The sequence below is a fragment of the Staurois parvus genome, unplaced genomic scaffold, assembly GCF_062004578.1.
Source record: "Staurois parvus isolate SC_StPar_1 unplaced genomic scaffold, SC_StPar_1.0 ptg000131l, whole genome shotgun sequence".
In the NCBI taxonomy this organism is placed as follows: Eukaryota; Metazoa; Chordata; class Amphibia; order Anura; family Ranidae; genus Staurois; species Staurois parvus.
Genome location: NW_028317927.1, coordinates 9,106,989 through 9,121,319, shown reverse-complemented (window position 1 = coordinate 9,121,319; position 14,331 = coordinate 9,106,989). Strand labels below are relative to the sequence as shown.

Sequence of the window (14,331 nt, the reverse complement as noted above, 5' to 3'; positions counted from 1 at the left end):
CTGGTATTAGTTAGAGGAATAGTGCCCCATCATTGGTATCAGTGGGAGGAATAGTGCCACCTCACTGGTATTAGTTAGAGGAATAGTGCCCGATCATTGGTATCAGTGGGAGGAATAGTGCCACATCGCTGGTATTAGTTAGAGGAATAGTGCCCGATCATTGGTATCAGTGGGAGGAATAGTGCCACATCGCTGGTATTAGTTAGAGGAATAGTGCCCGATCATTGGTATCAGTGGGAGGAATAGTGCCACCTCACTGGTATTAGTTAGAGGAATAGTGCCCAATCAATGGTATCAGTGGGAGGAATAGTGCCACCTCACTGGTATTAGTTAGAGGAATAGTGCCCCATCATTGGTATCAGTGGGAGGAATAGTGCCACCTCACTGGTATTAGATAGAGGAATAGTGCCCCATCATTGGTATCAGTGGGAGGAATAGTGCCACCTCACTGGTATTAGATAGAGGAATAGTGCCCAATCATTGGTATCAGTGGGAGGAATAGTGCCACCTCACTGGTATTAGTTAGAGGAATAGTGCCCAATCATTGGTATTAGTGGGAGGAATAGTGCTCAATCGTTTATATCAATGGGAGGAATTATGCCCCATAGTTTGTGTCAGTGGGAGGAAGTGTGCCCCAGGGGCCATATAAAGGCAAGCAATGGGCCACAGTTTGAAACCACTGGTTTATAAACATGTAATTCCTACCTTATACTTACTACCTTCTACTACTTACTTTTGAAATGGTTTTGAACAGAACAGCCCAGAACCTTTTCTTCTCAGGTTCCCCACCGCCACTCCTGACTCCCTGCTGAGTGCCCCCATAGCAAGCCACTTTCTTTGGAGGCACTTGTGCATACTTGCTCCTGAACTGTTGACACACAGGGGTTGATTTACTAAAACTGGAGAGTGCAAAATCTGGTGCAGCTGTGCATGGTAGCCAATCCGTTTCTGATTTCAGTTTGTTCAATTAAGCTTTGAGAGATCGGAGGGCTCAAGCCTACCATCCGATCCCTCCTCAATGACTGTGATTGACAGAAGTGAGAGCCAATGGCTCCTGTTGCTGTCTCTGAGCCAATGAGGAGAAAGGTGGGAGAACCGCTTCTTTTGTGCACATTGCTGGATCGAGATCTAGCTCAGGTAAGTATTGGGGGGGTCTGCACACAGGTCTTTTTTCTTCATGCATAGAATGCATGAAGGTAAAAAAACCTTTAGCCTTTAGAACCACTTTAAGCATTTTCTCATTGTCCATTTTACCTCATACCTACGGTAATTTCATGCTTTCATATGATGGACAGCCAGATGAAGTAAGCAGGACATAGCTTGCTGTAAGGCTGTGGTGTCATTTGCTACAACACAAGAGGCAGAGGAATAGACTACAGCCAACAAGACTTCTCATATTTCTTCTCAAAAGGTGGGTAGGACTATTTAAGAAGAAGTGTCATCACAAGTTAAAAATCTTTATTAAAACCCCCAGGGGGCCAAGTGCATGAAGCATGAAGCACTTGGTCCCATTCTGATCCTTCCTATGGTTGTTGAGCACCATGGTCAGTTAGATTTATTTACTACTTTCCTCTAGTGTTCTCTAGAATTGTTACATTTGATCTCTTGTAATATAAAGGCATGTATTCTTTATGCTGTCAGCTCCATTTAGTGGCCATAATGCAGTATTTTACTACTGCCCATAATAATAAAAAAAAATTCAGAAAAGAAAATTGCTTAAAGAACTATTTTTTTTGCCAAATTAGCAAAGAACATGCAGCTTCGCTGGACAAATGGCTGTGCAATTTTTTTTATAACTATGCATTTTTTTTAAATAAAGAGATTCCTAAATGTTCTTTCTTAGTAAGAAAGGACAATCATAAAGGATCAATGTCCTAAACTGCATGGCCATGGACACCATTCTCAGGCTACAGTCAAGCTGAGAGTTTGGTCAGCTACAATGGAAAAAAGGTGTTTTTGAAGAGCACAATTTTCAGATTCAAAATACTTTGTTAATCCCAACAGGGAAATTATTAAATTGCAGTTACACATTAAGAAAAAATAAAAAAACTTACAACAACAAATGTAAAGTCACAATAATAAATAAACAAATATAAACTCACAATAAAAACAAGTTAAATATAGACATTAACTACTTCAGCCCCAAGCCATTTCTGGCACTTTGTTTACATTTTAAAATCAGTATTTTTGCTAGAAAATGTCTTAGAACCCCCAAACATTATATATTGTTTTAAAGCAGAGGCCCTAGAGAACAAACTGGTGTTTATTACATGTCACACAGTATTTGCGCAGCGGTTTCATAAACACAATTTTGGGGGAAAATACACTTTTAAAAATTTTTTTTGCAAAAAAAAACACAAAACATAACCCCATTTTTTGTAAACTATAAAAGATGATATTACGTTGAGTAAATAAATACCAAACATGTCATGCTTTAAAATTGTTCCCACCTGTACTACAAACGTAAATTTTACTATTCATAGGCAACATTTTAAAAGCCTTTACAGGTTACCACTTTAGATTTACAGAGGTCTAGTACTAGAATTACTGCCCATGATCTGATGCTCATGGAGATATCTCACATGTGTGGGATGATCGCTGTTTGCATGTGTGCGGAACAGACGCGTGCGCCCGACTTTGTACATGAGCACGGGGGGGCGGGGGCACTTTAATTTTTTTTCTTAACTGTTATTTTACATTTTTTTTGCTACTTTTATTGCTGTCACAAGGAATGTAAACATCCCCTGTGACAGCAATAGATACATGACAGGTATTTGTTATGGAGAGACTTGGGGTCTATTGAGACCCCAAACCCCTTCTTTTTAAAGATGGCGGCAAAAAGTTTCCCAGTAAACTGGATGTGATGTCAGGGCACCGCTTGCGGATTACTATAAAGTACTTTGAAAGGCGAGCCTATCAAAGCCAATTCCAGCTTTGTTTGGATGTCCATCCAGCCAGTGGATGCGAGGGCTGGTTGCTTGGGACTCCTGATGCGACAGGAGATCCCAGGAGAGAAGCAGAATGCAGTGGGAGGGGGGGATGTCCCTTCCCACTGCTTGTACAAGCACTTGAGCAGCTAGTTTGCCGCTCCGATTGCTTGTACAAGAGAGACGACTGCTGGTAGTGGGGTGAAGCCTACAGCTTCAGGTATTACTCTGGTATAACCACCAAAAGTCCAGTGACTTGAAGGTAAAAAAATTGTAAATGCTAAATTATTAAAGAATATGTTACCCCCAACATTGCATATTCCTGATATGTGCCTGCTATACCATGTACTTTTATGAAAATGTATCCTGTTCTTTTTGTATTGCTTTCATTGTGTGAAATCTCTGGTGTTCCTACCAGTCCCTCTGCTTTCCTATTTAAAAACTGACCACACTGCACATGAGATCACAGCGTGGTCAGTTTTCTGGCTGTGCTGAGAACCCAGCCTGCTTTACTTTATATGTATACATAAATGTGCTGCATTTCATTTCTATTTTAAACCGAATGAATGTTATGAACATGTTCATAACGTGTATATAAGCAATTTATGAAAAAAGCATTTCAAAAGGATATATCTCTGGTGTAGTATTCAAATCCCTCCTTAAAGAAACATTCTCTATACCACTGCGATACCACCCTCTGACTGGATCAATAGTAACATACACCCTTGTAGCTACAGTAATTACAAGGGTTTATTCTGCTGACTAATCAGGCAGCCAGATATATGTGCGGTGCATACTTTTACAGGGATCAGCAATTGTGCACTAGAGCAGCAGTGAGGAGGTGACTCAACTGCTCTTCCTCTGAAAGTAAACCATTGATGAGTCTTCCATTTTTTTTTACTGGAATGGTATGGGACCTCACCAGAATTTTCTTGATTATTTTAACATATATTTTGAGTGAGAACCAGGGTGGGTAGACAGTTTTCATTTTAAAATACTTCAGCTTAAAATCACAATTTTTTTCTTTGCGTCTGGTCCATAGACACATGCTGGAAATTTTTATTTTATTTTATTTTATTTTAGGATACATTCATGAAGAAATTCACTTCATCATATTCATTATGTTGAATCGATTAAATTTTGAAATTTGTTTAGTATCTCTGACATTCATTTAATATATTCATTGGCCCTAGTGAAAATTGCTATGTATTTTGGGGTGGATTCAATATTTGTTTCTCAAAACTATTCAAAAGGATTCAATAATTATGGGTGCAACTAAATAAATGATGCAAAATTCACCAGCCCCAAATTTTTAAAACCTTAGACTGTGACAATTACCAATTCAATTAAAATCACAAATTGACTCAAATCTGATTTATTGAACACATTTGAAAATTGAATTAATTTCCTCATGGGCCTGAACTACTTTTGCATCATGTGACAGCATCCAAATGAAACAAATGCATTTGTTAAAGTTGTTATAACTTTTTTTGGATTTGTTGACATTTGTTACTATGTCCATTCAGAGATTCACTTACATCCAAATCTCCAAAAAAGTTCCCTGGGTGCCAACTTTAGGGGGGCAACACAGGCCCCAGGTGCCAAATTGAGAAGACACGATGTCTGCTGACAATAGCTGGGATTTGGGAGCTTGGATCAGGTTGGGCTTTCCTGTCGGAGATGCTGAGCTTCATTCACAGGGAGCCGAGCCCACACACCGCCAGCTGCTCTGTGAGTCCACACTGCTGCTGATCACAGGGGAACTAGGATCTGGACCCTGGGGATTCAGCCTTCTGCCTTAAATTCATAATTGGAAAGGAGGGATGGGGGCGTCATTTGCTAAAACGGATCAGCTGCGCTTACTATGCTTCAATTTGTGAAGGAATGGGAGCACTTCCCATTCACTCACTATGAAGAAAGGAATTGAAGAATGTGTGCCCTCAATTCTTTTCTCTGTTGCAAAAGTGAGGCAGCAGAGGTCTATTTAGAGCCCTGATAATTCACCAAATCCCCCCACTGGGCTCCTAAAAAATTGTAAAAAATAATATGAAAATATTTAATTGTAAAAATAGTAAAAAATAAAAACTATTGACACTGTCCACTGCCCTACTGACACCAATATCTTCCCTACTGACACTGTCCACACACAATCCACTGTCCTACTGACACTGTTCACAAGCAATTCACTTCCATACTGACACTGTCCACACACTGTCCACTGCTCTACTGACTGACACTGTCCACTTATAAGGTAGGATAAGTTCATATTTTTACAGTGAAGTTTGTTTTAATAATCTTAGCATATATTATGGGTAGAAGAATGCTTTTGTTTTTAACTATGCCCCTTTAAGTGGCTCCCACTGTTAGCACTATTTGGCCACACCCACTGTTCACCATGGCACGCTACACGCACTGCATTACTGCTCTCTATGGTGTCCCAGGTCTTTTACAATCCTATATTGTATACTACAAAAAAAAATTGCAATATTGCCAAGTGCCACTAAAGTGTTTGGGTTTGGCTTGAAGAAAAGGTGGCAACCCTAGCTGCCATGCCAGAAGAAAGCAGAAGCGCATTATGAAGCAATTCCAAGCCTTGCCTCCATGGCAGATCAGTAGGGGCTGCACTGGAAAGGAAGAAGAGCACACAGAAACAGGCCTTAATAAAGACCTGCTTCTTGGCTCACTTCTTCTTTCACAGCGGTGCCCCTCCTAATCCGCTATGGAAGTGAGGCTTGAAATCGCTATTACCAAAACATTAAAATTACTAAAATATACATTATTATTACCATCCTATGGCTTATTAATGTATTAATTCCACTTCTTTCTCTGGGCAGGGAGCTGGGAGCATATGGATGGAGAACTTCATGATCTCTATGTGGGATCAGTGTCTCTGGTAAGGAGTTTACCTTACATGTGGGTGGTGTGATTTCCTGGAACCCTCTGTTCCTGCTGCACTGAATGTTCTCCGTCTCACACTTTGAAGTGTATCTTCTTTTTTGGGATATTCCATCTTGATTTTGGACTGTTCACCAGGATATTTATCCATCTGTACAGACATTTTGCACACTTGTTTGCTTTATTCAGCTTTATAATTTTTTGTTTGCAATATTGTGTATTTATAATTGTCTATATGTACATTTTTCCATCCGTACATATACAGTATACACTTTTTATGTTTATTTCTATTTTGAGAATGGAGTACTGATTTATAGCACATACACTTTAAAGTCTGAGTGTTTTGACATATTTAAGTATCTAGCTTATTATTGTCCATATACACATTTGTCCATCTGTACGGATATACACTCTTCTATGTTTAGTTTTTATTTTGAAAGTAGAGTATGGTGTTATATTGCACATGTTTCAGTGTTTGAATACTCTTTACGCATACGGCACAATTTTATTTGTGTTAATATTTGTTTTTTCATTTTTATATTTATTTAGGTTATTGCGCATATTGAGTTCACACTATCATTATTTCCTTCTACAAATATGGTTTGATATAGTTATATTGTTTGCACAAATACTGAAATGTGGGGTCTTGTGAGCTACTATGGTGTATATTACACTATTTAAAATAATACCAATGCTGTGTAATAAAATTATCAAAAAATGGTGTAAATAAATAAATGAAAGGTTGTGGTTCTCTTACATTCTACACATACTCATACCATTGTGTCACAGAAAAATAAAAACAAGAAACAGTGTCGCGCTCCACTACCAATCGACAAAAAATTTGTAAATAGATAAATAACAATCCAGCTTCACAACTGTGCATAACGATATCTCTGCAATTATATTATTGCTACAAACATGTCCTTATTAAATCCTTGTCTTGGACACTTCTTCCAGTGCTACGATACAAAATTATAAGCTGTGCAATTCACCAATCATAAGAAAATTGTGTACACCTTGATCGGTTGTGCTCTCACCTGGTGTACATGACCAAACCATTAAGTGAGGTCATAAAATGGGCAGCACAGTGGCTAAATGGTTAGCACTTCTGCCTGGCAGTACCTAGGGTCATTGGTTTGAATCCCAACCACGGCACCACCTGTCTGGAGTTTGCATGTTCTCCCTGTGCCTACATGATTTTCCTCCGGGTACTCCGGTTTCCTCCCACACTCCAAAGACATGCTGGTAGGTGAATTGGATCCTGTCTAAATTGGCCCTAGTATGTTTATGTATGAATGTGAGTTAGAGACCTTAGATTGTACGCCCCTTGAGGGTTAGGGACTGATGTGAATGTACAATATATATATATATATGTAAATTGACGGCGCTATATAAGTATCCGAAATAAATAAATAAATAATAAAAGACGTGTGTCCCTTTAATGAGGTTATGTGGTAAATGAATGGGATGATTCCTCTATCCCTGGGATGGATGAATGGATGGATGAACGGAGTGTTCCCTCTTCCCACTACGGGGTCTCCTTGCTTCCTTAGGAATTTTTCTCCATAGGTATAATGGCCATGGAATATAATAAAAAATATAGTGCCTTATCCTTTTTAAATTAAAATATAATAAGTTTAGTAGTGCACTCACATGTATTACGAGTTAAATCTGCATTGTAATGTTAAAATTTGAATCCACTGTAAAGTTTTCCTTTCTTGTTAAATACTTGCTGTATGTTGCTTTAAGCGTCGTGACATCCGAGCCCCTACCCTATGCATTACGCCACAGGGTCACGTGGCTTCATCAGAGGAATTGATGAAGCCACGTGACCCAGTGGCGTAATGCGTAGGGGAGGGGCTCTGGCATCACGACGCTTAAAGCAACATACAGCAAGTATTTAACAAGAAAGGAAAACTTTACAGTGGATTCAAATTTTACCATTATAATGCAGATTTAACTCGTAATACATGTGAGTGCACTACTATACTTATTATATTTTGTTTTAAAAAGGATAAGGCACTATATTTTTTATTATATTCCATGGCCATTATACCTATGGAGAAAAATTCCTAAGGAAGCAAGGGGACCCCCTAGTGGGAAGAGGGATACTCCTGTCCACCTATCCGGCTCCAGGAAAACCTATAAGGAAGCAAGGAGACCCCCTGCTGGAAAGAAGGAACACTCCTTTCATCCATCCATCCATTCATCCATCCCAGAGATAGAGGAATCATCCCATCCATTTACCACTTAGCCCCATTAAAGGGACACAAGTCTTTTATGACCTCACTTAATGGTTTGGTCATATACGCCAGGTGAGAGCACAACCGATCAAGGTGTACAAATTTTTCTTAGGATTGGTGAACTGCACAGCTTATAATTTTGTATTGTAGCACTGGAAGAAGTGTCAAAGACAAGGATTTAATAAGGACATGCTTGTAGCAATAATATAATTGCAGAGATATCGTTATGCACAGTTGTGAAGCTGGATTGCTATGTATTTATTTACACATTTTTTCAATAGGTAGTGGAGCGCAACACTATTTCTTATTTTTATATTGTTTGCACAATTGCACTTTGAAATTTTTAAGAGACAATGCGCCCATTTTTCTTGAAGAAGGTATCTTGATCATGGAGCATCAGAGCGACATATCACTTAAAAAATTCCACTGCTAGCATTCTCATAGAAAAGTATTACATTTTTCTTAGCGACATGTCGCTATAACAAAACGAGGGGAGGGAGGGGGAGGGTAATTGCTGCAAGAAAAATGCCTGTGTGTTATCAGCCCTAGATGCTGGCTTAGAGATGACCCAATCATGCAAATTCTGGATCCCATTGTAGCCTCTCATCTTCTGACTTGCTATAAAAGTACAATGCTGCAACTTAATAACTGGAGTCGAGGAGGCTGAGGAAATTATTTCTCCTGCCTTTTGCAGACTGATGGCATTTTCTCTGCCTAGGCAAACTTATTTGACTGGAGATCAAGGACTGTTTTTTAATGATAAAAGGTGCCACTTTTTTTTACAAATTATGCTATTGCTGTATATTGTGACAGGAATTTATTAATGCAGACTTGTAAATGTATTGTAAAGGCCCACTTTAAGGATCAAATATAGACTGTTGGGCAGTATGCCTAATTTTTCTATGGTTCATATACTCATGTTTTTAAAGGCTACCTTGCCTTATCCTGAAAAACAATTAACTGATTACAGCTACAATGCTTTTCTTTGTCTTTGCAGCTCCTACTGGAAGCAATCAGAGGCCACAGAAAACATTCACGTGAAGATGAATAAACTTTGAGGAAACATTTTCCACCTGGACAGAAATCAGTCTACTGAGAAATGATCTACTCCTATCCCTTAATACAACACATCCAATACAAACAACCTCCATTAAGTCTATAATGCTTCAGAAACAAGTTATTTGAAATTCTACAAAACATAACAAAGAGCTTTTGTTCTCTGGGATCATGGTTATGGTTAATGGCCATATTCCCATTTGAAATGGATATCACATTTGACAAGGCTGAAGACTCACCCTGATCAGAAAAAACAAGGCAATCAACATCTTAATTAACCATAATTATTTTTTACATTTTTTTTATCTGCACCTTTTTAACTAAAAGCTCACAAATTAGATTGGGATCCATTAAGAGCAAACATTAATTCCCGTAATCATTCTCCACATATCTCACTTTTGTTAGTGCTGTAATAAAATAGTCAATAAACAAAAAAACATCCATCTTGAAATTAAAAATGAATAATATCACAGAATCTAATTTGAATTATTCAGAAAGTGGATGTTATCCAAATGCAGATGTAGTAACCAAGGTTCTGCCCACCATGTACACTTTTGTTTTTATCATTGGTTTCTTCCTAAATGGGATCAACTTGTGGATTTTCTTCTACATTCCCAGTAATAGGAGCTTCATTGTGTACCTGAAAAACATTGTTATTGCCGACCTTTTAATGACTCTGACATTCCCCATGAAAATAATAAGCGATGCTCAATTAGGAAATGTGCAATTACGTCTTTTTGTCTGCAGATACTCAGCAGTTGTGTTTTACCTGAACATGTACATAGGAATCATATTTTTGGGGATACTTGGCTTTGATCGTTATTATAAGATTGTGAGACCCATGAATAACTCTTTCTTTCAAAATGTATTTCACAGTAAGGTCATCTCAGCATTAATATGGGCAGCCATGGCTTTTATTTCTATCCCAAATATGATACTGACCAACCAAATTGCAGACCAAACAACAAAACCAACTTGTGCCAAGCTAAAAAGCTATCTGGGCATCCAATGGCATCAGGCTTCCAATTATATATGCATAAGCATATTTGTCATTGTGTTTTTCCTTCTTCTTACATTTTATGTTTCAATATCAAGGAAAATATACCGATCTCACCAAAAGTTTAAAAGAGGTTCAAATGCTGGCAGAAAGTCTACGAGGAATATATACAGTATTTTAATTGTGTTCTTCTTCTGTTTTGTTCCTTATCATCTTTGCCGAATTCCATACACCATAAGTCAAACTACTTCTGATGGTTACAGCTGTCAAAATCACAACAATCTGTTTTATGCCAAAGAGGTGACATTGCTTTTATCAGCTGCCAATGTATGCCTTGACCCTATCATTTATTTCTTTATGTGCCAACCTTTTCGACAAATGCTCTTTAAAAAACTGCACATGGAAGACAAACTTCAAGACACAGAGAGGACTTTTAAAGTGTCTTCCACACAGCCAGGATTAGTATAAGTCATAAAGTCTTGAGGTGGATCCATACATGGAAATCCTAACATAAGAAGTATTTATAGGGAAAGTGAAAAATGAAAGCAAAGCTAAAGTAGAAATTAAACTAATATTTTGCAGACCGAGTGAAAGCTGGATTATTACTCTTACAATAAACATCTCACTTTTCATTGGACGGTGACTTGTAAAAATTATCCTTCTCTGTACCTGCACTTGAAACATGAGCACTCTAAATTGAATGTGGTCATTCAGGAACCATCAGGAGTATACCCTATACTGGAACACAGCGCTTGTACTTCCTCTGGATCAAGTGTGGGTATAGGATCGTGTATATGGAGATGTTCTATATGTGGGTGTGTGTGTGTGTGTTTTCTATGTGAGTTGAACTAGATGGACTTGTTTTTGTTTTCTACCAGACTAACTGTGTAACTATGTAATAACTCATGAATAACTACAGAAACATCATGGAGTCAAATGTGGATGTAGTAACAGAGTATTGTAATTCCTAAAAGTAGACATCCCCAAACAGTGGCTTAGGGGATACATGTAGCATGTTACTTATGCTCGCTTTCAGTAACTGACTGAATATCTGCAGTCCTCAATGTTGCCAAAAGACAGGTTTAAATGTAATTTCATCATAACAGAAAGGATAATTCAATGGCTAATTCTTGACAACAATATTCCACAAATATTAAATTGTATAAAGAATATACACTTTTTTTTATGAAGAACTTTACAAGAAAGTAAGGTAATAGAAATGTTAAATGAAGGCGTTGGTTGTTTGCTTGCTGTCTAAAATCGTACAGTCCTAGGCCCTGCACTATGCTTCCATTTCACAAATCCAGGCTTGCTATACAGTTAGCGTTTTTTGTTCTATCTTCATAAGATATATGCAGACTCAATTCACAAAGCTAAAACATCAGATTTTTGGGAAAGCTGAGTCCAGTGAGATATGAAAATTACAGTCTCATGGCTTAAAATAATGACCCTCATCCTTGTATGATGTTTCTTGAAATGAGCCTAAAACTTAAAGTGGTTCTTCGTTCTTTTTTTTTTTAAACTTTAAAGTCAGCAGCTACAAAAACTGTAGCTGCTGACTTTTAATAAACACTCACTCATCTGCCCAAGGATCCAGCACTGTCCTCACCCAGCTGGTTTCTTTACCGGTTTTCAGGTCCCCAGCACAGGCATCCTAGCTGTATATATACCACTGTTTGTAGACGCTATAATTTTAACGCAAACCAATTAGTATACACGTATTGGGATTTTTTTTTTACCAAAGACATGTAGCAGAATACATTTTGGCCTATATTTATGAAGACATTTTATATATGTTTTACAGCAAAAAGTAAAATATATAGTTTTTTTTTTTTCAAGTGTAAATTGTTTTCGTTTATATCGCAAAAAATAAAAAATCCAGTGGTTATCAAATACCACCAAAAGAAAGCTCTATTTGTGTGAAAAATTATGTTAATTTCATTTGTGTAAAGTGTTGCATGACCAAGCAATTGTCAGTTCAAGTAGTGCAGTGCTGTATAGCAAAAAATAGCCTGGTCATGAAGGGGGGGTAAATCTTCCAGAGGGCAAGTGGCTATACAGAGCTAGGTTACTTCACACCACAGCCTGTATTTTGCAGCCATTCATAAAAAGCTGGCCACAGTGTGAAGCCTGTGGTACATCACACAATTCCTTCTGCCTAATCCAGTAGAATGAATTCCGTTAGTGGATGAGAGGCCAGCCATATGACCTTGACAGTTCATGTGGCCAGGCTCTCCCCATGATTTTTTATTTATTTTTGTTTTTCATGTTAATTTTAATAAAGAGCATAGGTGTGTTTTATGTATGTGATTTTTTAGCATCAGTTAAATAGACACTTTAGTTTACCTACTTTACTACTGGAGGCCTTACATCCCTGACCTCTAGCTAAGGCTTGCCCATCTGCCACTACCTTGTCCAGAACAGTTCAGTGGACATTAAGGCAGGTGGGGAGGCAAGTGGGTGGGGCTTAGCTTAGAACTTAGGGTGGTCCATTTCCAAGAAAGGCAGACACTAGACCACATTGGGGTACAGGTTTTTTTTTTTTTTTTTTCTGGCTGCAAACGTAATAGCAGTAATTTTATAGTGCTTGCACTTAGGCAGGGCTTTAAGTTTTACATATTTCGAATGGCTTGCAAGTTCATTTAAAAAACGTAAGATACATAACAGCAAGTTTGGGAATATAGATCAGTAAATCTTTTTCAATAACAGAAGTCTTTTTGCTAGCAATGCAAAAAGTCTTAGATAATTGGAGTGATGAACTCTGCAACACTGTTTGCAAAGTTCTTCCTGTGTGCATAGGAATCTCTGCATCAAGTCAAAGCCCAAATGTAGGGTAGAATTAACCCCCCTCTTACCCCTCCCTTCCACCCCCCCCCCCCCCCACCACTAATTAGTGGGATGGGAAAAAATGCCTTTTTAAATCCCATTTTTACTTACTGTAAGTTACCTGACCCTTCTCCTCTCTGTTGACTTTCTGCTGGTGTTCTTCAGCTTTAAGGTGATTTTTCCTGCAATTGGACTTATTTAGGACCTTTCCTTTTCCTTACTGACATAGAACTGATCTTTCATTTAGCATATATCAAAATTAAATATTCACCAAGTGAAGGTAAAAATGTTTACGCGGCTTTGGGAGCATACTGACCATGACAAAAATGGAAAAATTATAAATAACTTACTGATAAATATGCACAACTAAGCCTAAATATATATTTTTCTGCCTTGTTAGAAAAGACAGAAGCAGAAGCAATGCAAATTGCACAATGCACCAATCAGAAATCTGCATATAGTATATCTTAATCAAGCTGAATGCTCTGCTATGGCATTATACATCATAACTGCTCTTTGCATTGCCCTACTGAATAACATAAATGCTGTTCCTTAGTATACAAGGTAAACTAGCAAAAATGAAGATAAGTATTCCAACTCCCCTATGAAGAGATGAATTCTCCTGCACATATCCTGTGCCAAGGAGTGGTCTTTGCTATGCAAGGTTCACATCTGTAGATATAACTATGAAAGGAAATGCATCCAGGGTAAATACAGCTGTGGAAGAGCACGGACTTGGATTCTGTACTCATTGTTACATGAGACTAACTAGTGGTCACGCTTTCATACTTTTCATCAATACCAGGCATCCAGTAACAAAAGGTAATTACGTTTAATTGTAATGCTAGCTAGGTAAACAGCAATCGTCAGTCTCCTAATAAAAACAGTAAGATTAGAAGACACATTTCAGTGACTGCAACAAATAGAAATTGATCACATATGGAGGAAGCAAACTAAAGATGCATCCCAAGTTGTGTAATCTTGCTCATTTACCTATAGGGTGTCAGTATACAGTATGTTGTAACAGTGTAATTTGTAAAAGACAGGAAAAAGAATGATACAAAGACTGAGAGCAAGAGAGCTAAAAAACCCACTCTACACCATAGTTAATATAGCATATGTGGTACTGCACACTGCTTTATTCATACTGTATGTTTCCAAACCTGCAATCAAGCCTCATCAATGGTCCATGTTTCATAGATTTCCTCTCTGGAGCACAAGTGTGATAATCTTTGAGTATCTAGATTCCCTTGTGCTCTTATGGGAAGATCCACAAAGTATGTACCTGAAGTACTTGCCCCTTTTGGGAGATACTGTATACTGGGATCCCAATGGGTTCAGATTCTAAGTTCAATTACTAGAGTTACAGCATAGAAGCAGAAACAAG

General features: G+C 38.0%; 2 protein-coding genes across 4 annotated transcripts in view; one reads left to right on the top strand and one right to left on the bottom strand.

Annotated features, from left to right (window-relative positions):
* Window positions 1-12,030, top strand: part of LOC149466375 (P2Y purinoceptor 14-like) — a 59,759-nt gene extending 47,729 nt beyond the window's left edge. For 2 of the 3 annotated variants that reach the window (XM_089672597.1, XM_089672598.1), the window contains exon 2: window positions 9,063-12,030. In XM_089672597.1, coding sequence (XP_089528723.1) covers window positions 9,579-10,586 — 1,008 coding nt within the window. In that variant the 5' untranslated portion in view covers window positions 9,063-9,578 and the 3' untranslated portion in view covers window positions 10,587-12,030. Of the gene's footprint in view, window positions 1-5,756; window positions 5,821-9,062 lie in introns of those variants that run through there. The other variant, XM_089672599.1, reaches the window with a different exon arrangement.
* Window positions 1-14,331, bottom strand: part of MED12L (mediator complex subunit 12L) — a 464,120-nt gene that overhangs the window by 265,582 nt on the left and 184,207 nt on the right. The gene's annotated exons all lie outside the window — the stretch shown is intronic.